General features: G+C 38.7%; 1 protein-coding gene across 3 annotated transcripts in view; it reads right to left on the bottom strand.

Annotated features, from left to right (window-relative positions):
- SLC39A10 (solute carrier family 39 member 10) overlaps positions 1 to 25,281 on the bottom strand; it is a 60,540-nt gene extending 35,259 nt beyond the window's left edge. Inside the window, exon 1 of one of the 3 annotated variants that reach the window (XM_062002027.1) lies at positions 25,222 to 25,281. In XM_062002027.1, the coding sequence (XP_061858011.1) occupies positions 25,222 to 25,224 (3 nt within the window). In that variant the 5' untranslated portion in view covers positions 25,225 to 25,281. Of the gene's footprint in view, positions 1 to 4,255; positions 4,447 to 23,669; positions 23,694 to 25,221 lie in introns of those variants that run through there. The other 2 variants (XM_062002030.1, XM_062002029.1) reach the window with 2 other exon arrangements.
- Between the last annotated feature and the right edge of the window lie 1,167 nt (positions 25,282 to 26,448).

Below are 26,448 nucleotides of genomic sequence, written 5' to 3'. Positions count from 1 at the left end.
GAAAACGGAAAACAGAAGATGTGGCAGCTCAATGAGACACCTAGAAGACGCAACATTTGCACTGTGACCACCAGCATGAGTAAAACACTACATACAATTTTCATGTCCCTTTTTCTCATAAGCTTTTGAGACCAAAATCAGGACACTGTCATCTTCCCAGTCTTTCATCCTGGCCTTCCAGCTTTTTGGGTATTAAAACCTACAAAGGGTTTGGATTATCAAAAAGGTAACAAAACACGAGGGACTTCAAACTATTTTTTAACTTCTTTACTCTTTGCATTTCTATTGCCTCAAAAAACCTGATGAAATGGCACTAATGCAATATCATATATAATATTACAATTAGGTGGACTGATGTAGCACATAACTTTCCTTTATATTACAATGTAGGCAGGACATGGTTTCCAACATTTCAATCAGTGTCTGAAACTTAAAAAAAACCCATTGATTTTTATTAGCTTTGCTTATTAGTACACATTTACTTACCAGACTTTATTAGGTGTATTTCAAATAATATATCATCTGCAACTTAAGAATGACCTAAAAACAATCTAAATTTTTTTTCTGTATCAAGTGTGCCTAAAGGAGGCCTTTTATTAGCAAACTAAAATTACTAGTTCTTATTTAAGAGAAATTAAAAATTTTAGCCCCCCCCCCAGATGAATAGTTTTCATATGATAAAATTTAGAGAACAATTATTTAGAACAGGTTGAATTCCCAGAGAAGTTACGCTGATTTTCTTCACTTTAAAACAGAAATTGCTTCCCGAAAGGCATAATTTCTTAGTATTAACAGAACACTCCTTGCACCTAAAGCTCAATTCAATGAAAAGCATACCCACATACAAGGAACAGAACCACTACAATTCAGCTCTCTTTCTCTGAAACATCTATTAACATTTTTAAATGTGCTTAAAAGTCAGGATATGTTCATTTGGCAATTCTGAAAAGGTGCTATAAAATAACATGCTTGAAACTACTCAATATTCTGACAGTTGATAGTCAAACTATGAAGAAAATTGAATGATGGCAGAACAAGAAAGTCTCATTGTTGCAGTTCCACCTGTCCATTACCAATTCTGTAGAATAGTTTGTGAAGATGTGACTATCTTTCCACTACTTTTCACCACAGTCCTTAATGGACTGGATCTTAATTTACAGGAAAACTGTCACGGAGCTTATCTTGCAAGCAGCTTGTATAATTTTAATTGAGTAATTTCATCTGATGCAAACACATTAACTGTTTCCAAATCCAGACTGATTTACCTTATCCCTGATTTATCAAGAGCCCCTCGTATGTTCAAAATAAACTTCCACTTCTGTAAAAATTGTGATAGAGATAACAGTCATCACAATAGGCACAATCAGAATCAAACAATGTTAAAACTGGACAACCAAAGGAAACAAGTCTAAAAATACTTCCTTTGAGACTATATAAACCTAAGCTTCAAGTCCATGGCATCTGGCAACTATTTAAGTTTCTTCCAATTTTAATCAGCCATTGCCTTGCAGGAAATGTATTATGAACAGGATTATCTAAATTACAGCTGCTTGACTGACTTAGTGAAGACCACAAAGAAAGCCTATGTCAGGTTGGATATATTATCTTTTCCACGTGTATACATTTACCTTACTTGTGTAAATCAAACTACACAAGTACATGCATGCTTTCCTTTTTGAATATTCAAAAGGAATGGTTTAACATGAAAAGCTCAAGTACCATACGCACTCAATAATCTCTTATTGACTTTTCATGATATTAATTCTAGAAGATGGATATTGTTACAAAGTCACATAAACCCCCATCTGAGATCACTTATTAAAAGAGTATTTCCAAGCACTAGATGAAGGTCAGAACCAGCATCTCTGCTTTTTCATGTAAATGCAACATTCTGGCACACACCTAAATTACCCTGATGATCCAGTTTCACTTTTTTTTTGTAATGGGAAAAACAAATATTACAACAGTTGATTTTAAACCACTACTTTTTTTGTAGTTGCAAATTTTATGACTGGACACATACTCCAAATTTAGTACCTGGTTTTACTTAAGCCAAGCTGGAAGGCATAAAGGCCTACATGAAGGCAAGGAATATGAATTAAAACAAACCTCATTGTTTTGGAGAATTTGTTCTTCCGTAGGTGGACTCTCCTTTCATGCTGGCTACTCCAGGCAGGCAATCACGTACAATTCTTCCACATCTATGTTCCACAAACACTAAGGTACCTCTCCATTTGCAACTACCATCATTAATCTCATAAAAGGACATGATTTAAAGTCTACATACAGGCCCTGCTCTTTCAGAAACATTGCATGGCTGCATATTTTTTCCTCAAAAGCATGGAAGTGTTGAAAATTTTAAAAAGAAATGCTGCATTTAACAGATGATTTAACTGATTTAATAGATTTGACACCAATTCTATCTTAAATAGTTATTTTAGAACCACCCAATATCTAGTTAGGAAAGTTAGTAGTCATGCTGTTCTCAATGTTCTTAAGAACCATAGAATTTTATTCACTTTATTTTCTTATGTTATCAGATCAGATACTTCTTATTAGCCCAAGAACTAACCTAGTAATTTAACCAAGTAGTTCTTGGAGTCAAGCCTTACCAGTCCACACATATTACCCTATGTATTTGGTGGCGAGCACATTCTTGAAAGGAAATTCAAGTGCATTCTCTGTTTAAGCAGAATTCTTAAAACCCATTTTGTACAGAAAGTTTTCTATTTTTATGTCATTAGTTACTAATACCCAAAGGGTATTAGTGACCAGCTAGAACAGCTCAAGAACTACTTCAGTTCACTAAGACAGCAACAACTGCTTCCACATTTCTGATAAATACCCAGATCTTCAGTGTGCACCTCTCAATGCTGTATCAAGCTTCACATATCACAGGTTCCCTCGGTATTATGGTACAATTCATGTTAATAAAAACTCACTGTAATTACTACTTAAGACATACAGTGTTTATAGAATGCTACAGATCAGAATTATTTCTAACTCAGGCAACTCTTGCTCAGAGGCAAAATTTTAAGAGCTATTAGGTATAAACACTTCTGCCTAAGCCTCCCCCCGAAAAAAAGACAAAGATAAGTGAAGATTTCCACAGAACAATTTTATTCCAAAGTTTCAACGTTTACCTTTCCATGTTTTATGCATGTTTCCAAAAGGTGCGGCATAAGCAGTAAAGATAGCTGAAAACAGTAAATCACTTCCTTTCGCTCATGATTTTGGTGTAAAGTATAAAGCCAGTGACAAGATCTCCTAACCTTTGCCTAAGGTTAAGTGCAGGTTACAGAACTTCAAGAGAAGCAACACTGAACCGCTTGGCTTGCTCGTTATCCTTATTGCTCCCTAACACACACGGCAGAATACTACGACAGTCTTTCCGACAGGCAGCCCAGGGACGCTCAGCCCCTCCCGAACCGCCCCCCTGGATGCGATTCCCTCCTTGCAGCACTCTGTGCGAACTAGGAAGGGACAGCACCCTCTCTTGACTCCCGGGGCCTCCACGTGGCCGCGCAGAGCTGGCTCCGCGGGGATGGGAACTCCCAAACCGCATTCCCCACAGGAAGGGTGCGAGGTTGAAACGGCAGTGAACGGGAAGGCGCGCTGCACGCAGCCGGGACCCGCCAGGCGACCGGCGCTTGCTCGTGCAGAGCCCAGCCCGCAGTGGGACGGGATGGGACGGGACAGTGTCCGCCGGCGGGTCGCTGCGGGAGCCCGCGGCGCCCTCCGCCAACCGTCTGCATCCTGTCGCCCCCTTCTATTATCAGCGGAGGCAGTTACAGCCCCGGAGCCGCCGCCGCGTCCCACACCCCTCACGAAAGGAGGGGGCAGCAGGGACGATTTACCTGCCGCATGGTCGACTGACGCCCAGGAGAAGAAAGGGGCTGGGGGATGCGCCAGGGCACCTCGTACTCCGCTACCTCAAAGGGGGAAGGCGTGCACGGCCCCCCCGGGCCTCCGCCGCCTCCCTCACCCACCCGCGCAGCCCCAGGCCCGGTGGCGGGTCTCGCCGCCGCCACGTGATGAGGCGGCCGAACCGCCGTATCCCCTCCCGCATGCCGCTCCGCATCCCGGGGAAGGTGGTGTCCGTTACTGCCCATCGTCACCGTCTCTCTCCTTGTCCGCGACTCCTGCCCCCCACCCCTCCCCTCCCCGCCGCCAGCCCGGGGCCTGCCGCCACCCTCACCGCAGCGCCGGCCGCTTGTGGGGGAGGGAATGTAAACAAATGGGGTTTTATAGCTACCTCACTCGAGTGCCGTGTGCATCTCCCTCTCCGCTCGGTACCAAACCGCCGCGGCGCCTCCTCCTCCTCCAGCTCCTGCCGCCTCCGCCGATACGCTATTCACCAACCACAGCTACGCCAAGCTCCGCCGCGCTCTCTACACTCACCCCTACGCACCGTGCGGACCGGACTCCACAGGCGTCCCCACATCTCGCTTTACCCAATGCGGAGCCATTTCCTTCCCTGCCCCCCTTCGCTTTCCCCCTCCCCTGCCCCACCACGGACTACGAAAATGGCGTAGCGCGTGTCTGTCCCGTCGTACCCCCCCCATCTCTCCACCCCCCACACACCCTACCCCCTCCCTGCGGCGGCTTGCGCTCATCACTCAAGCGACCAGAGCGGCGAGGCGGCTGCGCGGCAGGGGTGGAAACAGGCCACAGCCCCAAGGCCGGGAGCGGCGGACCCCGGCTTCTGGGCAGCGGCGGCGAAGGCTGTGACGCCTGCGCTTTCTGCTCTGGCGAGAAGTCGCGGACAATGGCCGCGGGGCCCGGACGAGCCCTCGGCCGAGTAGCCCTCGGCCCCGCGGCAAACGGAGCCGCCGCCCTTGCGTCGGCAGAGGACAGGCGTGTGGAGCGCGGCCTGGGCCGCGTAGCCGGCCTCTCGGCAGGGGAGCGGGGCCCGCCGCTGCAGGGGAGCCGGGCCCTCGCTGCAGCCCCTGCGGCCGCGGACCTGTCAGGGCTCTCGATGGCTTGGGGAGGAGTGTTTCAGGAATAGCGATTCAAATATAGCTTGCCTTTCGTATCGATACACATTTCACTTTGCGAAGGTATTTCCTTCCTCTGCCTTGTTTAACTCTAGAAAATCTTGTCAGACTTAGCCATGAAATAAATAAAATCAAAACCTATTTAGATGGTAAACACCCCTGTTTTTCGAGCTGGAGCCCCTCGGTGTGATACGTTTGTTTCCTAATTAGACAACAGCTACAGAATAAAGCAAAATGAAAAACCAATATGTGAATTAAACCCCTTATAAGAAAAACATTGAGGATCAGAAGAGATCTTGCTTATAACATGAGGTCCGCAATAGCCAGAAATTCATATTAAATACTGTTTTAAAAAAAAACCAGCTTATTTTGTAACAGCTGTTTATAGAAAGTATCTTCAAAGGCTGAAGTGCAGGTCATTTCAAATAAGTTGTAGACTCATTTTTCTTCCTGAGAAATTCGAATACAATGTTCACCATATTTTCTTTGAAAAATAACTGATGTTTCCATAGAAAGCTTCAATCTACAAGCAAATTACCCTCCCCTCTTATTTAATAAGGAGGCATGCATTTTTTTCTTTTGAACTCTGATATTACTGAATTGAGCTAACTCACCTAATCCTTTCTGAACTCCTACCTTTATTAAAGCAGATGATTCATACCAGTACTACCCTAAGTAAGTCTGGCCCAGCAGAGACAGAATCCAATCCTATCCACAGTCTTATCTCACTCCAAGCCTTACTCCAGGCTTACTCAGCTTGATAACTTCCCAAAGTCAGTATGTGGATTTTTGCTTGGTGACATATCTGTAGAGAACAAGAGTTTAAAATACTAAAAATTTAAAGGATTAATAGTGTTTCTTTAGAAACAAAAAGAAAGTTAATATCTTTAAGACTCAAAAAACATGTACATGTAAAACAAGTCATTATGCAAAAGAAAAATAGAGTAAACTTATCTAGATAAGGTGAATATTCATTATAATGCAGATAATGTAACAAATACAGCAAATTACATGTACATCTATGGAACAGTTCCGGACCTAGACCTGATACAGCTTTGTGTGTTATGCTACACTAGTCTTTTGGCATGTAATACTGAATAATAACTAACCTTCCCAATTACATATCCCTCCCCTGCTCCGCTTTCCTTTTTTCTATATTTTCCCTGCCATTTTCATGTTTCAGTGACAGACTTTCAATTTTAGAATCTCCTCCACATCTTTTTCTCTCTTAATATTTATTTTGAGAGGCAAAATAACACCTACATTCCCTCCTCATTTTTTTCCCAAATCAATCAAATATGTTACCAAATCAATCACTAGAATACAAACTGTACTAGTAAAAAATTTGACAGCTTCTGCTCAGGTCAAGTTTTAGGGACTGTTAAAGTGATACTGAGGTTCTGTGGCCAAACTGTTGCACCAGATCATTTGTATGTTGATTTGAATGAGTTCTGGCTCAAGGCAAGTCCTTTATCTCTCATGGTTTTTTATATAGCAAATAAAATACAGGCCTGATTCTGTCATTGGTCGTTAGACACCTACCACAATAGCCACTGTTGATCACTAGACAGGACTGATATGTGCTGCTGTTTAGTCTTGAAAGAAATCTGCTAAGTGCAAAGAATGTGGAAAATGTAAGGCTTTATATCTTCTTCCTTTAGAGTTTATTCTGAGTGAATTGTACACATTAATACAATAAAAATATGGAGTTTGTTAGCTTTTCTGAGTAAAATTCAAATCATGTAAAAATCTCATTAAAAAAAAAAAAAAACAAACCCATAATTGAGATTCCTGTAAAAGCGCTACAATGGATCAACTGAAATTAAGATGCTTAATACAGAAAGGTCCTCCTCTCCAGCTATTACATGCTCTAACATGTACCTATGTATTTTAAATCCAGAAGGGACTGCCTGCCAGCACTTTCCTGTTAAAAAAGGAGAGTGTCATTTGTATTTTGAGTTAGACTATAACCTTCCCAATGAGTCTGCTGATGGCTTTCTCTTGATACATTGAAAACCTTTTTTTTGGATCTAGAATATTTTCAGGATAGTTGTACATTGTATCTTGTAGATAGTTTACTTCTCTGTAGTCGTAGAACTGCCTGCACATAAATACTTAAACATTTAAGTACAAGTTTCTATACCTCAGTTTCAGAAAGCCAGAACAAAAATTATTACATCAGGTATTACTATGAAAGGCATGCAGCTGAGAAGTGGGCTTCTGTGTAAGGCACATGGAACAGCTATGATGCTGGTATAACAGAAGAGAGTAGAGACCACTGCAAGAGTGCCAATAGCTTGAGATAACAAATGTAACAAATTCAGATTGACTTTTCAAGCTTCAAACAGGAAAATATGTTACTATACTTCTAGAACAGAAGTATATCTCTCCCTCCTCCCCCCCTCTCACCCCCTTTCCAAACCAGCACTTCATCTACATGTCTTTTAGCTGTCTCCAGGGAAGGTGACTTCACCACCTCCCAGGGCAGCCTGTTTCAGTGTTTAAGAATTCTCTTGGTGAAAAAATTCTTCCTGATCTTCAATGTAAACCTCCCCCTGTGCAATTTGACCCTATTTCCTCTTGTCCTGTCATTCATTACTTTGGAGACTAACCCCCACCTCATTATGACCTCCTTTCAGGTATATTGTAAAGAGTGATCATGTCTCCCCTCAGCAATCAACAGTTTAGATCAGCTAGCTGTGTTAGCACAGAAGACAATAAAGGAAGAGATAGGATATAGTGTCATGCTTCAGTTGTACAGGCCTAAAGAGAAGATGTGTGAGATAGAACAGAGTTTGATATATTAAGATCTGTGCTGATTATAATCAATATAATAAATAAAGTAATAAATATAATGGATCTAATCTCATGAATCTAATAAATATGCTGATTTTTCTTCCTGTTCTCTCTTGTAACAATCCAATTGCAACAACCTGGATGAGGAGACAGAGCCTACCTTCAGCAAGTTTGCTGATGACACCAAACTGGGAGGACTAACAGATTCCTCAGAAGGCTGTGCTGCCATTCAGTGAGCTCATGACTGGCTTGAGAGTTGGGCAAGAGAGGAACCTCATGAGGTTCAACAAGGACAAGTGCAGAGTCCTGCATCTGGGCAGGAACAACCCCATGCACCAGTACAGGCTGGGGATTGACCCGCTGGAGAGCAGCTCTGGGGGAAGAGACAGTGACAGGACAAGGGATAATGGAGAAAAGCTGGAACGGAAAAAGTTCCACTTAAACACAAGGAAAATCTTTACTGTGAGGGTGAGGGAGCCCTGGCACAGCCTGCTCAGGGAAGTTGGGGAGTTCTTCTCTGGAGGTTTTCAAAACCTGCCTGGATGCATTCCTTTGTCACCTGACACACAGGTGGACCTGCTTGAGCAGGAGGATTGGACTAGATGATCTCTAGAGGTCCCTTCCAACCCCTACCATTCTGTGATTTTGTGATAACTTGTACTTTCACTATTTGTCATTTTGGTATGCCTTATTCCCAGGCGATATAAGAGAGCACTGACTGAGATTGGGTGCTAAAGCAGCAAAAACTTTTGCTTTTGGCAAGGCCATAAGGGAAGGTATTTAAGCACCAGTGTCAGCTTATGTAGAACTGCAACCAAGTAGTGAATCTATGATTAAAGCTCATGCTTGGGAATAGGCAATGATGTCCTCTGGGGGATTTCACTACCTGAGGACTACTTAGCTTGTTTGCGGTGAATTTCAAGCCCAAGTTTATTTAATTCCAGGACCATATATGAAAATAGTACTTTCAGTAGAGACTATGTATGGTTTTTGGGGTTTTTTTTCACATCCTTGCTAAACTGGGTGATCTTGTTTAAGCCTTTGTTTGGCAGAATTGTTTATTTAGTTCTAATTGGTTTCAATTTTATAAATCCCAATGATAATTCCAAGTAGATATGACAAGTTTTGCACCAAATAGGGAGTATAATTTGCATACCCATAAGACAGGACAAAAAGAAAATAAATATGAGATTTTTGTTCCATTTGTTTTTTAAAACAATTCTTACCCTTCTCTTACAACATCATGTACATACTCCCCTGTTAGACAGTATATTAACATGTATGGTGTATGAGTAGGTTTTGAAGCAAAAAAATATTGATGTCAGTGACATTCTGTATAGTATTAAATATGGTACTATTGTAAATACTGACAGGAAATTAGTTCAAACTTTTTTTTTTTTTTTTTTTTGGCATGCCAAAATAAGATACAGGTTTTAAAGATCTTTGTTTTAGAAGTTTTGAGTCTATGTCTTTGTGGGAAAGGGCTAGGGTTTTTGGTTTTGTTTTTAAGCACAAGCTGACTTTTTAGCAAAAAGAACCCTCTCAACCAACTTTTTTTATTGGCTCTGGATTTAAGGTTACATAAACATCAAAGAACATAAGCACAAGGGTGTGATGCTACAGCAGTAGCTGAAGTATTTGCTCCACACAAAGCTTTTTTCTGCAGTATGGCAAAAAGCCAGTATGTCTCAGACTTTTGGTTAACTTTGCAAAGCTAGCAAATGCTAGTATAGCTTATTCACAGGAAAACTCTTGCTGGGTAAACTTTATTAAATGACTCTGTTTTTGTTTTGTTATTATTTGTTTTAAACAGAACTTGCCAGTCCTACTCTTTAAAGCAGCCAAAAGCTCTTTCATTGGATTTGAGATCCATGGGATTTACTAGTTGTAGGGCTGGGATAAGATTCAAAATGGAAGATATTAGAAAGCAAGGACAGTGTGTCACAGCCTTCTTCCTGTCTTGTAGACTACGGTTTATTTATTTTCCTCCCTTCCTTCCTTCCTTCATGCCTGTCTGTTGCAAACACCTGTTTATTTGTGGCATCTTGTCTGTACACACTCGCAGAAGATCCCATCTTCATAATGAAAGATACATTGGTAGGGAAAGGCCAGTCAGCTGCTTCCTTCTGCACATGACTGGGGTCAGATTGCTGGGCACAAAGAATTTATGGTCATATCTGTAGAAAAGCTCTGTGTCATTGAATACAGGATATTCTCTGCTGGAGTCAGGCAGGGTTCAAAACATTAAACAAAGCTATGGTAGCTGGCTGGGTGGAGTAAACTGAAAATTCCTCTAAAGGCTTGTGATTATGAGAGCAAACTGGATCAATTCCAAAAAAGACCCACCTGATCAAAGAGGAAATATTGACATGTAATCTCTTTACATGCTGAGGTATTTGTTTTACGCCCTTTTCCAAACAGAATGGAAAAAAATAATGAGACTGTCACTGACATTATTTGAAAGAGCCAATGAGCACATTAATGTAAGAAAATGAAGGTTGGTATCTTTTGTTTCAGTCCCTGGCAGTTTTTAACCACTAATTTGGTGACTGGTAGTCTTAGACATGACCTAGACTTAGCCAGTAATTCAAGTATAGCTCTCCTAAAGCTGAATTTTTAGTAGGTAGCTCAAGTGAAGTTCCCCACTGCTTTCGCCTCTCTTACACACGGAAATGACAAATTTTAAACTCTTGCAGTTCCTCCATTACCAGCAGACAGAATCAGGAAGCCAGGACATGCTTAAATTACTCCCTACCTCTTTTGAATACCTGAGGAAGGACTAATTATCTGTGACATTTCAGCAACAGAAAGGAGAGCCAATAAGAGCTACTGTGGACATGGTTCACTATCTTCAGCTTGAATTAATGGGTAAGGATGCTGTACAACCTTATCCCTTCCTTATCATGATCCTAAGCCTCAAAGAGACACCTAGAGATAAAACAGGAGACAAGAACGTGCACTGGCAGGGAAAATAGAGATAGATATTGTTTGCAGAAATAAAGCAAATTACTAAATGGACATTTTGTTTGCTTCCTTTAAAACAACTGCACCAGTAGCAAACATCTAAAATCAACAATCAAAATAAAAATTATTAATGACAGTCCCACAGTTTAGAGAAAGAGCTAGTAGTGTTTATCCTTCCAGGCCTGATAATTACATAAATGGCAATTGGAGGGAGCAGGAGGATGCTTTCAGGATGTCATTGAATTAAAAGTACATGATCTTGGCTTTGAAATGCTGGCACGCATCGAAGTTGCTGGATTTTTTTCCCCTATAATTTATATTTATATGTTCCCTGATTTCCACAATGTAAAACCATGTTAAATCCCCCATTTCTACAGAAAATAAATAAGATGGCACCAGGAAGAGTATGAATGACATTAAGAAACACCCTGATTTCCACTTTAACTACAACCATTTGGCAGTACTACTACCGCAGTTTTATTTTCTATGCTGCTGCCCCAAAATGTTTTACACAGCAGGATGATAGTTACTTTTTAATGACACAAGTAGGAGTGTGAATTTAAGCATAAACAGTGATGAAGAATAGAGCAAACTTTAGCTGATATACAAAGAGATGAAGCATAGGGACACGTAGAATATGTTGTAAATGACAAGAAATGTGAAAGTCAGTGATAAATACCATTGAAATTACATGGAGAGACAGGCCATGTGAATATTGCACATCTAGAAGTAGTGAACAAAGCAGAGAAATAGGGAGACCTTTTTGCACTGCTAGTTTTCAGCAGCATGACTTAGCAATTTCACAGGGTGCCTGTTGCTGTAAACCAGTAGTAAGTCTACTGAAGGCAAGATAGAGCATCAGAAGGACGGGATAATAATATGGTGGTGAATAAATCTCATTATCCTTTAAAAAAGGAAGCGAGGTTTTGAAGCATTCCTGAAGCAAGCATGGGACTAGTAAGACTACTTGTGAAAGAGAAGCTGTGGTTATGTCTTTTTGCTGACACTTCAAGTGATGTATTTGTTATGTATTAGAGCACAGAGAGCTCTGAGAAGAGTCAACGGTGGGAAAGCCAGTAAACAAGTAGAGAGAAAACAAAGCCATTTCTGCAATGGCTGGCTTGGACTAACATTGCTGAGATAGCCAATTGACTGTCAAACTCAAAGAAGTATGAGACAAACTTAATGCCAGTTTTGTCAACACTGAAATTGGGAAGAAAGAAAAGTTATGTTTGAAAATATACCTTTATGGTAGCTCTAATGAAATTATTGTGACCTTCTCCAAGAAAAACATACGAGTTTGAGGTCATGCCTATTGTTGGTAAAGCAGAGCATTCCAAGAACATTTAAAATAAAATGTTGAACAACAAAAGCTATTCTTTATAACAGCTTTATGTTATTGAATGTATACCAAAATGCTCCACAAGCATGCAGTGATGTAATTTAAGACTGAACAATAATTGAAAAGGAAAAGAAATACTGCTTCCTTTTGGACAGGTAGGAGCAAAATTTAAGGTCTTGGGAGTGAACTGATATGTAGTTTTTCATTTAATTATGATGAGATCTCTCAATAAATACATCTGCTTCTGGAGCTGCTCCCAACAGATGACTTTATCTAAATATGTGAAGAGTGTATCCATACAACTTCTGAACAGTTTTTCATTAGAAGTTACTGCTGAGATTTTTTTTTTTCTGCTAAGAAATAGCTAAGAAAAGTCTCAGGAAGATGCTTCACCCTGTTGATATATCAAAGCGAGTGACTAGTGGTCTTCACCGAAAACATTCTAAACAGTAGATTTTTGGCTAACAAACCACCTAATGTAGTTACCTAAACTTAATACCTTAACACAGTTGTTTGAACTATGGCCTTACTTTGAACAGTATTTACTTCAGAGAGTAATCTTTCTCTATTTTTTTGCAGGTAGTTTAGTATAAGTCTTTGTAGCTGGGTAAACACTATAATTTCATTCATGTTTTTAGAATTACTTTTCTATCCTTAAAATGTTACATATGAGAAGCAAATGCACTGGATTATTTGCAAATGACATCTAAAACTGTAGTTATCAAACTTCCAGTTTCCTGAAATTCTGAGGATAAGTTTCTCAAGCACAGGATAATCTACTTTGGCAAATGAATATATATACCAAAAAGAAGGAACTTGTACACAGGAGTTTCAAGACATTGTTTCTTAAAACAGAAACTAAAACTAAAATCAGTTCCTACTAATAATATGCAAGGAAGCTTGGAATAAGAATATTTTAGGTAAATCACTTACTTGAGAAGAGACTGCTTGAGGCTTTCTAGCTCATGTATAACTGGGCTTGGAAGGCTCATTGCCAAATTCCCATGTGAAATCAAGGCCAGACTCTGGGAAATTCACAACTCCATACCAGCTCATGGAGTTTTACTTAGGTTTATCTCAGATGACTGCAAAGTTTGGACAGTGTGATTCTAGGATAAACTTTATTTATATAACTGGCTTTGTCAAATTCGTAGCATAAGAAGGGCAAAAATTCATTACTGTTTTCCCAAGGGGGCTTCAATTTTAACATAATCTGTGCTTCTTACCCTAAAAGAAATATACACATTTTAGGCCTATTATCTCAGAAAATACTAACAGTATCACAGCATCACTAATTCCACAAAAATAGACTTTGTTATGCAGCTTCTAAACAGCAGTGAATGAAAAAATGAACTGCCAGCTGTGACACGCCTGAAACTATGGCACACACGCCCTTCTTGAGAGCTGCACGCACACATTACAGAATGGATCAGTTCACTTACATGATTTTGTGTGCCAGCTTCATCATTCAGGACAGAACTGTCATTTCTCTTCTTGTCATTTTTCTTTTTCTCCTCTTCTTCATTTACACGAGTGAGAGACTGAATGGCCTTTAGTCACTTCCCTCAACAGAAAGAATTTACTCTGTAAAGTTTCTTTTAAAAAATGACTGTATTTTTAAGGAGCTGTTTGAACAGGGTTGGGTTTTATTTATTTGTTTATTATTATATTGAAATTGAACCTTGAGCTAGTAAAAACAATATTATGGCAGTACTTTAGTTCTAAAACCAGAGCTTCTGTTTTCACAAGAGAATACTTCAAACTGCTGAACAAAACTTTTAACTGCTGAGCACTGATGTGTGCAGTGTACAAGCCCCAGTTACTGTGCACAGCAAAGCAGCAGTAGCCTGTTTTTCAGAGGTTATTGTTGATAATTTTAGTTGCAATCCAAAAATTAATGCAAAGTAATTTTTACAGATGAGTGTGGATGAAAATGATGGCTTTTTTTTTTTTTTAATGTCAGTTGTGTTTCCTTGCAAAACAGTACAGAAACAGCATTAATTTCTAAAGTCAATAATCTCATGAGGGCAAAAGACAGAAAGGCAATCTTTGTGCTAATAGATTCTGATCAGCAATTGTTCAAAAAGCTGAGCGAAGAGGACTTTGAGTGACAAGAGTTCGAGAATTTAGCAGGGGATGGTGGAATTGGCCCAAAATGTTCCTTGCACCCAAAGCAGTTCTGTCTTACTCAGGTATCCCAGAGCTGTCTGTCTTACTATGTCTCACATTCAGCCCCTCTGTCTAGAACCATCACTGAGTTCACCCATCCGTTTTGGGTTATAAAGCTATCTAAATAAAGACAGCATACAAATCTCCTCACTTGTCCTTAGAAAATCTGCCTGACAGATATAGTGAAAAGAACTAGTCCATATAAACATTTTCATAGATGATTCAGTCTTTGTAAAGCAGTAGTTTTTATTTTCAAGAATCTCAGCAAAAAGACTCTCCCTTCTTTATCTCGACGTGACTTAAATTTATGGTCTCATCTGTGCAGAGTCTCCAAAAGACAGACATTCTGATTTCCAGTTGTAGGAAACTAGGCCAGCAATTCTGTTCTTTCTGAGAACAGCATTGCCATATCCTTTTCTGACAGGGCATACTTCAACAGAGCCTAACTTTTTGAACTCCCAGCCGTTGAAGCAACTGAAAAATGTTTGCCAAAGTAACTAACAATGTGTCTGTCCTTTAGGTAGAGCAAAGAAGAGCAGCATACCACTTCTGTATTCAATAATTTGTGCTGAGGTGAGACTTACAGTGAAGTTGCTTTTTGGTTTTTTTTATAGTCTGTGATACCAAAATGCACTGCAAAGCACCCAGAAACTGCCAGCTAGGAATGGTTACTGAAGTGCTTATAAAAGAGTCAAGCCATATGGGAGTAATACAATTTTCTTCTTTACCCACACACCCAGAACAGATACACTATCTTTGGCAGAAAGACACTTTCCATCTGACAAATCTGTAAGTCATTGGAAAAATTTACACTGATGTTCAGTAGGAAGCCGTGAGTGCTGTGGAGACAATGGGATGTAAGACTTTCCTCTCTCCTGACTGATGGAGTTCCAAGAGAATGTAGGGAAAAAAGATTATGTGGTTTCTAGTACCCCGAAGTAGTCATTTCCAGTAGTCACCTAGCAAACCTAAAGAAAGCCTGCTTGTTTGTTTCCCCCCGCCCCCCCCCCCCCCCGAAAATGATGAAAAAACAAGTTTATAAAGCAATACAGCAATACACGCTTTATCAGCCTCCAATTCAGGAGTTTTATTGCTGGCTTTATACCAGCAAGTATTTACCTCAGGTCAGTTGCTTAGTAGCTCTTTTCAAATCAATGGAAATGCAAATGTGCACGAGGCACATGATTTAAGGTCCCGCTGAATCACGTCCTTTGCATGACACAGTCATTACTGAAAAATGTGGTGTTACCTTGCATCAAATTAGGACAAGAGCATTTGTTATGGAAGGTAGAAGCTTGTGTGTGCATGTGAATTAGGAGGGATGTTACACGGAACGTTTCCTGCTTTGAGACTATCAAGCATTTAGATCTTTTCCAGATTATGCCATTTCTGGAGAAATTCTCGGTGCTTGCATTTTGAAAGTCATGGTTTTTTTTGTTTTCTACATAGACATTAAAAAAAAATATCTCGATTTCTGCCAGGTATGTGACAGCATAACAATCACCGTAACAGCAAAACAAATCTGCTTTTTTAAATGAAATGCTTCATACACACTGAATTCAGTATGAACCTTGATGATGTGATTTGACATCACATGCTGACATAGTAACATCTAGGTGTCTCTGGTATGCAGGGAAGTATTTGTATCCTAGTCTCATATATTACGTGGCTCTTGAGAGAGATGCAGTGTATCAAATGACTGATGCATTAATTAACATGCTTAATTCAGTAAACTCTGTATTTAACTTCAAAGTTAACTTTCTTACTCAAGTTTCAGTTTTCAGAGAGATTTTTTTTTATGACAATGGAAGTGGAAAATATAAAAGATAAAACCAACATCTACAATTAAACAGTAGTGCACAGCTATCATTAAATGGGATGGCTTACATTCTTTCCCACAGAGATCTTTACATATGAAGAAAGGATCCCTTCCTTCTCACCACTTCAAGAAAACTTTTAGCTTTCAGTTTCTTTGAGCCATCATAGAAGATTTATATTTCACTGTAAGCAGCAAGGTCTTTCATTGCTTTCAGCTGCCAAAAGCTGCTGCAGAAAACAGATGCTGCTTCAGCATAGATGTGATTTCAAGAAAATCTATCTTAATACATTATCTCTTTGCTTTGCCTTAATTTCTTCATGTTCATATTATTGGCCTTTAATTGTTCCAGTTTACTTCACACACTTTACTGTGTGGAGAAAAATATTTCTATTTCTTTGCTCAGGGGATTTAGTTAAAACATTATACTTAAGAGCAAGTATTTCTTGTTTTGCTACTTTGTAGAAATTCTTCCATTGCTGTTTTGGAGCCCACTGCTGTAGATCAACTGTCAGAAAAGTGTAACAAATCATCAAGGACAGCAGGTGAATGAAGCTGCTACCATACATGTCAAGTAGCCAGAGACTCAGGCTCCAAACACATTGAGCCTCATGTACTAGTCTCTTCTCTACAAATAGATTAAGCACAGGCCCATTCCTCTAAAAGTTGAAAGTAAAATGACCAAACAACGTGCCATTATAAATTAAAGGATACATAAAAGAGAATAAACCATATGAACTAAGTACAGAAGGAGATTGTGCGATGTCTAAAAACGAGTTACTGTATTTTTGCAGAAGTTTAAACAATTTTCTTATCATCACTCTATGTTTATGTTAACACAATTTGCTAAATTTCAAATCCACCAAAATCTCTTCATTGTTGATTTCTAGGAAGCAAAACCTACATTTAAAGCTACTGGCTGGCATTGTACAAATTTATGACAAACTGTATTTGTAACACATGTAATTTCAGTCCCAGTTCTGTAAGTCTTGGAATTACAATAATGCCCATTATCAGAAAAGCATTTTGTTTTACAAACAAAAGACTACTTAGAAACTCAAGAATAATACTTTATTTCATTTTCCCCAGGACACACAAAGCCTGAACCTGCAATGAGTTCTCCAAGGTTTCATGAGAATATACTGAAAAGAACAGCAGCACTCCAGTCATTCATCTTTGCAAGATTAAATACAGCATTATTTAGCCAGTTCTTTTGGACATCTTTCCCTTGTAATTTTGAAGATTAAAAATATTAGGTAACTATTTGGTTCTCAGCTGATCATCTTTCTTGCTTGAACTAGCAGTGCAGCATACTAAACAGAAATCATTGATACTGCTTTAATGGACTTCCTAAGCCATGACAGTAAGGTTGGACTGCAAAATATTTTAAGCTGCCTCACATTTAACTGACTATGCCATTTCAGTCTGACCACTGCAGGTTTTTATGGTAATCTTTAAAATGTGTTTTAAATCAATTTATGCAGCATAGAAAGTGAAATCATAACATTTACAGAAGACCAAGACACCCAGACCGATATCCAAAGACCACTGACATCAGGAATCAAGCCCAGTAACACTTTACTAGCAACAATGCATGATGTTATGATGTTATCTAAATCCAAAACCTGATGTTCCCTTGACTTTGGGTATAAACAGAACTGGGTCTGTTACAATTCTGTGCCTTATGTCTTCAAGACAGTTTAGAATAATTCTGATAGGAAAAACAATGAATCTGGACAAACACCCATTCTGTATCTAAATCATTACTACTCCATCAATGTCTGAAGACTTACAAGAAAAACTTATTAGTTTTAGCTCAAACTAACACAACTTGTTTTCCAGGGGTTGGATCTCTCAATTAACAGTCCAAATGAATTGTGATTCTGTTTTGCTAATGCATAGATATGCCCAAATCTAAAAATGTTTAATGCAGAGATGGAATATGGATAAATGGTCTTACAGAAAAATGGAGCAAGCATGTTGTAATTAAGTAAATAAAACATTTTTATTAATTCAGAGGTGGAAGTTTACTAGATTAAGGCATCATAGCAGGAATAGAAAATTAGCTCTGCCCTGAGGATGGATTTGTAGCTAAGGCATAGAAAGTCATGTTCAGAGAGCAGTTGGCTCAGCCAAGTCTTATTAGGTACACAGCATTCAGATAGACAGACTCTATCTCTGTTGATTAACACTTCTCATATGATCAGTTTTTTTATTAGTAGGTTGGGGTTTTACTAGACAGATTAATGATCGATTAAAGCCTCTCAGTCTATCTGCTATAAAACTGAAAAATACATTAACTTTGTATTATCAAGCATAAATTATCACGCTCTTTTCAGAATGGGATATCTGTTGTGGGAGTATCTGGTTTAACCTCTCAATGATTTCATAGTAACTACAATTAACGGTGGCGTTTTCTTCAATTTCCTTACTTAGACATTTATTCATAGATTCAACTCTAAGATACACAGCAGAGACGTTGCAAATTTAAAATTGGACTGTTATAAAAAAAATCCATCCTGTAAGTATTTATAGTTACTTTAAGAAAAAAGAACACTGCCTACAGCCTGCCCCAAGACATACAAATGTACACTACAACAATAATTACTGCCTTTTTTCCTGCTGCAAACATAGTGATTTGGATTAATAATAACTTATCTAACCCTTCAAGAACAGACAGAAGAAAAAGTAATTTTATTTATTTGGCCTTGAAAAAGGGGCACAAAATTTGCATTTATTATGGGCATAACAACAGGTTGTTAAATATCTGAGTTTTTCTGGTGAGTTTTTGGGCACAGAATGAGATAGAGAAAAAAATTAAAAAAAAAAAAAAGAGGAAACCTTTTTAAGGCAGTAAAGACAGATTTTTAATTCCAGCGGTGGTTTGTCTTTCTTTATTCAAGAGAAGACACTGGGTGTTATATTTTTAGATGACCTTAATTCCACTATCTGCATGAGGTTTCTTTTTACAGTAACAGGGGTAGTGTTTCACTGTAGAGGATTGCCACCCCATCTTTGCAAAGCCATAGTGTTTTCTTCTTTTGTGAGAGAGAGAATGGTCTAAGGTTAAGCCAGTAACTATGCCAAAGAGATATGGCTTGAGTAGCATTATATCTGACATTCCCCTACAGTAGGTTAGGACATCATTGCAGTGAATACCTGCAATGTCTTTCATCTGAGGAGTTAGTCACAGATTTGCCTTGCTTGAACTACAATTTTTACCTTCTTTTCTTCCTTCTGGCTACTGAGGACTTTTATTGAGGTGTAGATTTATTGAAGATGGTGTGTGAAAGTGGGCTAATTTAAGTCTCCCATTAGTCCTGCCTCTTTGTTGTTTTCTTCCAGAGCCAGCAATCAGTGACAAGAAAGTGGAAAAGTGTATAGGGATGCACACCAACAGAGGAAACAGTGAACAAATTGTTGAGATTGTAGGCACCCTTTATCCAGATGGAATTATAATAATGATTCCTCTTGGCCAAGACAAGACATATACAGTCATAAAAAGCCCTGAGTTTTGAAACTCTGCTAATTTTTATTCTTGTGAATCCAATTCAGTTTTACCTACCAACAGGTTTAAAGTTAAAAACCTTAATAGAAGAATGACACAGAATGAGCAAATCATGCTATTAACTAGATGCACTCTCTTGCCCTCACTTCCTTCCTAGATAGCTGAAAAGGTAACAGTCTACTAGCTATTCTACACCTGAACTGGAGTAGGGTTCTTATTAGCTAGAGATACTACTCTGTAGAAAGAATTTGACAGGGAATGAGGAACTGAGCGTTAACTACAAATCTGTTTCAGGGTACAGTTCAAATATATCAGAAGACTGGACAGCAAGAATTCCTCAATTTGAAAAATGTAATAAAAATGTACAGCATGGTCTTGCTTCACGAAGAGCTGTTACATATAGTTTAAGACTGTCACAGGGGAATTTAAAAACAAAAGGTCAGAATCAGCTTCAGACAAAATGACAGAAGGGAAAAATGCACCTGATCTTAAGTTCACTGCTTTAATAGAAGAAAATAAAAAAGTTTTGCCTGAAGAGAGGCAAAATGGAAACTAATCTGGAACAGAGAGTGTCACTTGAATCAGGTGCCTGAAGGAGTTGGCTGCGTTGAAAAGCTTTTTGCTCATACTTCTCCCTTTGGAAAGCTTAATGGCAGATACACTGAAGCAGTATTTCAGGGAAAATTCAGAAGGTATTAGTGAGCTGGAGGAAGACCTGAAACAAACTGTATAAGAACATTAAAGCAGCTCATTTGACATATTTAACAAATTTTTCAAGTGACACAGGTTAGGAGAGATCCTTTTTATCTTCAGCTTTGGCAATTTTCATACTGTACAAGAATGTCACTGAAGCTTCTGGAAAGCAGTTCTAGCTGTTTGATGTTTATACATTCCTCTTCCCAATATTCAGATTCTGACTAGAGTAAGCTTCCTGCTTCTAGATTTCTCTCAGTTTTATCTCTGGGAAAAAGTTTAAAAAATTGCTTTAGCAATAGAGAACTACCTCAGCAACAGCAAATACTCTAATACTTTTAATATTCAAACACTACATACATGGAGATCCCCTGGAAGATCTACTGGTATGAGAGGATCAGACCAATGATGCTTTTGTGTTTCCAGGTTTCTTCTCCTAGATAAAATGTTGTTTGAGAGAACAAATAGCTTTGATATATTGATTCCATTCTCAGTGAAAGACTTCAGGGCTCCTTCTGTTTAGTTATTGTAGATACATGTAACAGCAAAAAGCTTTTCCACTCATGCTTGGCGTTTATCTGGAAATCTGGGGCATCTATTGAGCAGGCGTCCTACTGCAGCTTACATGCAGGAAGTCTGATGTTCCCTTTATGTGCCACAGCAAAGGGTCCCCTTGCAAAACGATCCTCCCAGGCCTCCTATACTAACAGACAGTAACCCTGAAGTATGACAGATTTCCGTATAGGCCACTTCTCCTCAGACAAAAAGAGGAAGATACAGTGATTCCAATCTTCCTCTTCAAGCCAGCTGTAGGCAGAGAGGTCCTTCAACCTACATAAAATCTCAGAGATGTTATCTTTTCACTCTAATTGGAATTGAACACTCAGCCTTAACTAATAGGAACATAAAATTCTAGAGCTGTCTCCCACTAGTGTCAAGGTATTCTTCTAGGCAATGAACATCAAATTGACATTTGAATTTAATATTAATAATGTCACTGCAACCCTATGCTGAGGCAATAAAAGTGACTTAAAACCCATGATAATACAAAAAAACCCCAACCAACTTTGATTTTCAGTAGATTTCCTTTGTTCTAAAAGCAAGCTTAGTGCTTCCAAGTTACATATACTGAATTACCACTATAATTTCTACTGATCTGAAGAACAAGACTTGTAAACAATGCAAATAATTCAAGTACATTAGTGAAAATTGTGACCATCATTGTAATACCTAAGCTTGAATGTTGAAATCAGAAACACAAGAAAATCACAGTAAGTTACATACCAGGACAGATTCTCAATTGGAAATGCAAGACAGAATTTCTGACAGTAGGTTTCACTCTGTCTTCTTGTCAATAAAGCCTGATTTTCTTTAGAAGAAAGGAGCATAACTTATGATTATTACTTTAAAGTAATTTAATGGCCAGTATTTCAAGACAACTGTACCTGGAATGACATACTATTGTCAAAATGGAAGATTAATAGAGTGAATTAGAGAGAATAATGATGAGAATAGATCAAATTATGGAGAAGATAATCATTGTAAATTATCATAAAAATTCAGGTTCTTTAAGAACAAGTAGCAAGACTTTTAGTACAAAATGTAAAACAGAGAACAGAATTACATACAAAGCATTTACAGACAGAGGTGAGAAATGAGAACAAACCATACAAAATCTACTCATCACAAGATCAGAAGTTTCTTCTACTTGCTTTGGGAATTTTTTTTTTCCCCCTACTACCAACACCTTTCTTATGGAGCTATTAAGATTCCTTCTCATTCCACTCTGCTGAGAAGAATTTCTTAGTATTTATTCAGTTCCAAGTACCTTCAGAATTCCTCCTTCCTTGCCACTGAACATCCCTCTATGCTTTAAAAAATGTTAATTTCCCTTAGGTCTATCCAGGAGCAATTATCAACTGCCTAGATAGTAAACAGATTATGCTAATGGTGCTCCAGAATCCTAAATAAAGTTTTAATATTCTTTCAAGTAATTCAAGACCCACACTGATGATTTTTTGCACACAGCTTATCATACAATCCGATATTTTATGTGCATATATAACCTGCCAGTCTGATGTAATATAATTGTATAACTGTTTATGTTCAGTTTAACAAAGACCAGACCTTATCTGAAATCAAACACTTCAGCATTTTGTAAAGATGGGTTTGGGAAGACTGCCCCTAGTACTCTCCAAACCTTTTCCCCCCAGAAAACATTTTTTGGGGACACCATGGTCTTGCCACCCCTAGATCCAATATCTGACTTAAGTGGCACCCCTAATCCTCCCTTAACTCTAGCTATTGATGATCCATCATGGGCAAATTACATTTTCAGTTCTATGACACATTTCTTCATCTAAAAAAGAGACTCTTAAAAACACTATATAACATTCATTGCCTGATAAGAATGTAATAAATTTACCATAACCCTTTTTAAATGCAGGTATTTGGTAAATCTGTTTGTACAGTTGAGTTACCTTCTGCTCTATCAATTTGATATTACTATTTGTCTGTTTAATGTCTAACACAACTCTAAAGAACAGTTCAAGAGGAAATGATGTAATTTGTTTCTTTTTGAGCTTCTGAGTATATACAATTAGCACTCTATACATGAATGCTGGAAAAATAGTTATGATGACAGGTGATGAATGCACTAACAGCATGTTTCTCCCATTCATTGCTGCATAACACACCTGATTCAGCTATTTGCTTCACTCATTCCATATATATCTACTCTTTTTTTCCCTGATCGTCTATCAGGTCTATTTTACAAACTAAACGATACATACTGCTAGCCCAACTGCACACTATTTATCAAGCTGCTGGGTGCATTTAGTGTGCAATGGGCTTCATACAGCCTTCACTGATTTAGAACTTTAACACTCAACCTCTTTGAAGTGAAGAAGTTACAAAACTTGCAACACTTGTGAATTAATACAAGAGATGGTCCAACATGTCATTATTATGTCTGGTACCATGTGAACCAACTTCCTGGAAGAGTATTTTATGCCTACAACAAACTTTAATCTAAAAATATAAAACTAAATTTCTAAGTTTCCTGTTTCTGTTCACAAGCTGAAGGAATACTTCTCTCTGCTCCCTCTGATGTTTCATAAACAGCCTACAGGACAGGAAAAGCTAACTGACTTCCTGCAACTCAGGATTTAATATTGTAACCAAATTTTGTGCTTGGGTTTACCTACAGGCTTAGAGTTAGGGAGATTGGAGCAGACTCAGACATCTCTGCATCTGCAGCTTTCTTAAGAATTCTGTAGAAGTTTATTATATTTCACCAGTTCATTGTCTGGTAACATAATGTCAGTTAGGAAACTGACATTAGTTAGGAAGTCAGAAGGAAGTGAAATAACATGTTATACTTACTATCTGTCCTGGAAATGACTGGACTCTGTCTTCACAGGGGGAGAAAAGAGACTGGAGATTTTACTCCAATAGAAGTGAAACATTATCCTAAGCCTCTTATCCAAAGCAGTGGCCCAGAAGACTACTGCGGTAACATTTTGTGGACAAACAGGTCCAAAACATGTGGAGGATGTTTATCAAATGAGACCAGGAAGTGACCATGAAAGACAGTACTTTTGGGAAAAATCTTGTCCTGAAAACTACGTAAAATTCCTGTCTTTGACTACCAGTAGTGGCTTTGTGCATTCCCTTGAGACGATTTACAAAGAAAAGGCACCAAAGTGTGCAAAGGACATGGTTATGTAATTCTGAAGCTGTTTCTGTGCTACAGAATTAAGATTACGGTAGAAGCAAATTATTTCCTTTCTCCTCCCAGCTCCCTGCTTTAGACAATAGAACATCAAACATCAAAGAATTAAGAGAGAGTTAACTTGTTTCCTGTAGCTTTTACGTCGGTTTTGACAGGAAGTAATTACAGGTAGTTTGTTCAGGCATGATACTAATATTGTTTGTGTTTCTGCTGGAAATCCTGCACCTTCAAGCTGATAAACTTCAGTTATCAGCTGTATGTATCTAAGATACCAAATATATGTCAAATATCTAAGTTGCTTCAACATTACAACCTAAGTTTAGACATGTGTTTTGCTGTGTTAAATATGCACATTATTCAAACCAAGGCAACTGATCTGTAGGTTTGAGTATTTGCTCATGTAACTGTAACAAATGAAACTCCTCTCATTACAAAACCATATTTAAATGCTAGATATTTATTTATTTAACTAGGATAGAGCTATGCACTTGAAAAATGACATGGCTGGAAACCAAAGTCAGGCTGTTCTGTGCCACATTTTTAAGTCTGTTTTCAGATGCTCCTAATACATTTTTAAGTTGTTTTCACTCCTAAATTTGCATTACCCCCAGAAGCTGTTACTAGTCAAGCACCAAACAGCACTTTCTTCACACCACAAATAAATAAGCCTCCCCATCTCTACACCTGTAAAAATAGCTGCAGCTGGTAGAAAGTGATGCAGCCACTGGGCAACATGTTGGTCTAGAGGAACAGTAGCTGCAGCTGGCAAAAGGGGACAGATTCTTTTAGAAAAGAGGCATGTAGGAAAGGATGTTCCTCTGTCCAGGAAAGTCTCATTACTATGTGTGAGAGACCTGCTTATCCAAGTCATTCTAGGAGCATCAGAGGGCTTTGGAGTTGCACAATCGTATGATAAAGAGTCAAATAATAGTAGCTTTTTATTCCTCTAGGAGGATAAAATAATAGAAATCTGATACAATTGTTTTGGGAAGGCATATTATGTACCTACTAGGCAAAGATTATGTATCAACATTAATTATCAAGACTTAATTTAGGTAATCAAATTTACTTCTCATTTTTGCATTAGTGCATTCTCAGTATAATTTAACATGGACATCTTATGTTACTAGAAGAAATTATATCTTATATGGTGAAATTTTAAAGTTAGATGAAAAATTAATGTGAGCATACCTACATACATACCATTTTGGTAATGAGAAGTAGAAGTAGTGGGTCTGGAATGCTAGTGATTTTCCACAGCAGGTCTGGCAGTGCTGTGCTTACTGTTGATATCAATATTATGACTACTGCTTGCACAGCATCAGGGCTGTCCCTCCAGCATTCCTTCCCCCACCTTCACCAATAGCTGTGGGTGGGCATGATCTTGGGAGGGACCATGACCAGGACAGCTGACCCAGGAGATATTCCATACCATATGACATCAGCTCGGTAATATAAACTGGGGGAGAAGAGCAGGTAAGATTCATTTTTGGCCTTCCAAAAACAATCATTACACATGACATCTCTGCTGATGGGAAGCAGAGGGTAACATCTTTATTTGCTCTTGCTTTGCTTCCTGTGTGTGTGGCTTTGCCGCTTCTTTATTAAACTGCTTTTATCTCAACCCACGAGACTCTCATCTTATTTTCTCCCCTTCCCTGGCTTGCTGAGGAGGTGGGTGATAAAGCAGTGTGGTGGGCACCTGGCATCCAGACAGGGTCAAACTACCACAGTCTTTTTGTCACCCAACATGAGGCAAGATAATGGCAATTTTACATTAAATGCATTATAATTATAGTAAGCTAATGAGTGCAAAGCTCCTGTGCTGGTAACAGTCTTGCTGTTATACAGCTTATCTTTCAATTTGTAATGTTTGGAAACATTCTGCTACTAACAAGGACTCTGTCCTGTGCTATAATATTGATAGCTTTGCTAAGTTGGCTGTATGATTTTGTGAAAAGGATGAAAGGGCCTGGGAACATGATGGCCCAAAATAATAGCTGTGAGTCTCATTCTCTTACTGATGGATTTACTGTGCTGTGGGAGCTATCTTGTGGAGGTCATGGGGCACACACCTCCTTCCCCTCAGCTTGGACTGATGTAGACAATTTTGTTATACAGACTTCCCAGGTCCTTAGTCACCCTTATATGAGAGTTTTAATATTACTAATTAACATGGCTGGTATATTACATATTTTGTGGAATCTGGACTTATCTGGGTATCAGAGAGTACAAATTTGCGATGGAAACATGTTAAAATGCCTCCTGAAGCGGCCAGTCCCTGGGTGGCAGGGTGTGTGGATGAATTTGGGCAAATTCCTAGGATGGTTATCACCTCCTGTAACCTGCGATTTTACACCTGAATAGATAAAAAACCCTGCTTTACTGGCACGCTACCTGATAGAAGGGTGTCTTACCTACCCTAATGAG

This window comes from Colius striatus, chromosome 9, assembly GCF_028858725.1.
Source record: "Colius striatus isolate bColStr4 chromosome 9, bColStr4.1.hap1, whole genome shotgun sequence".
Taxonomy (NCBI): domain Eukaryota; kingdom Metazoa; phylum Chordata; class Aves; order Coliiformes; family Coliidae; genus Colius; species Colius striatus.
This window is presented reverse-complemented; position numbering and strand designations above follow the sequence as displayed.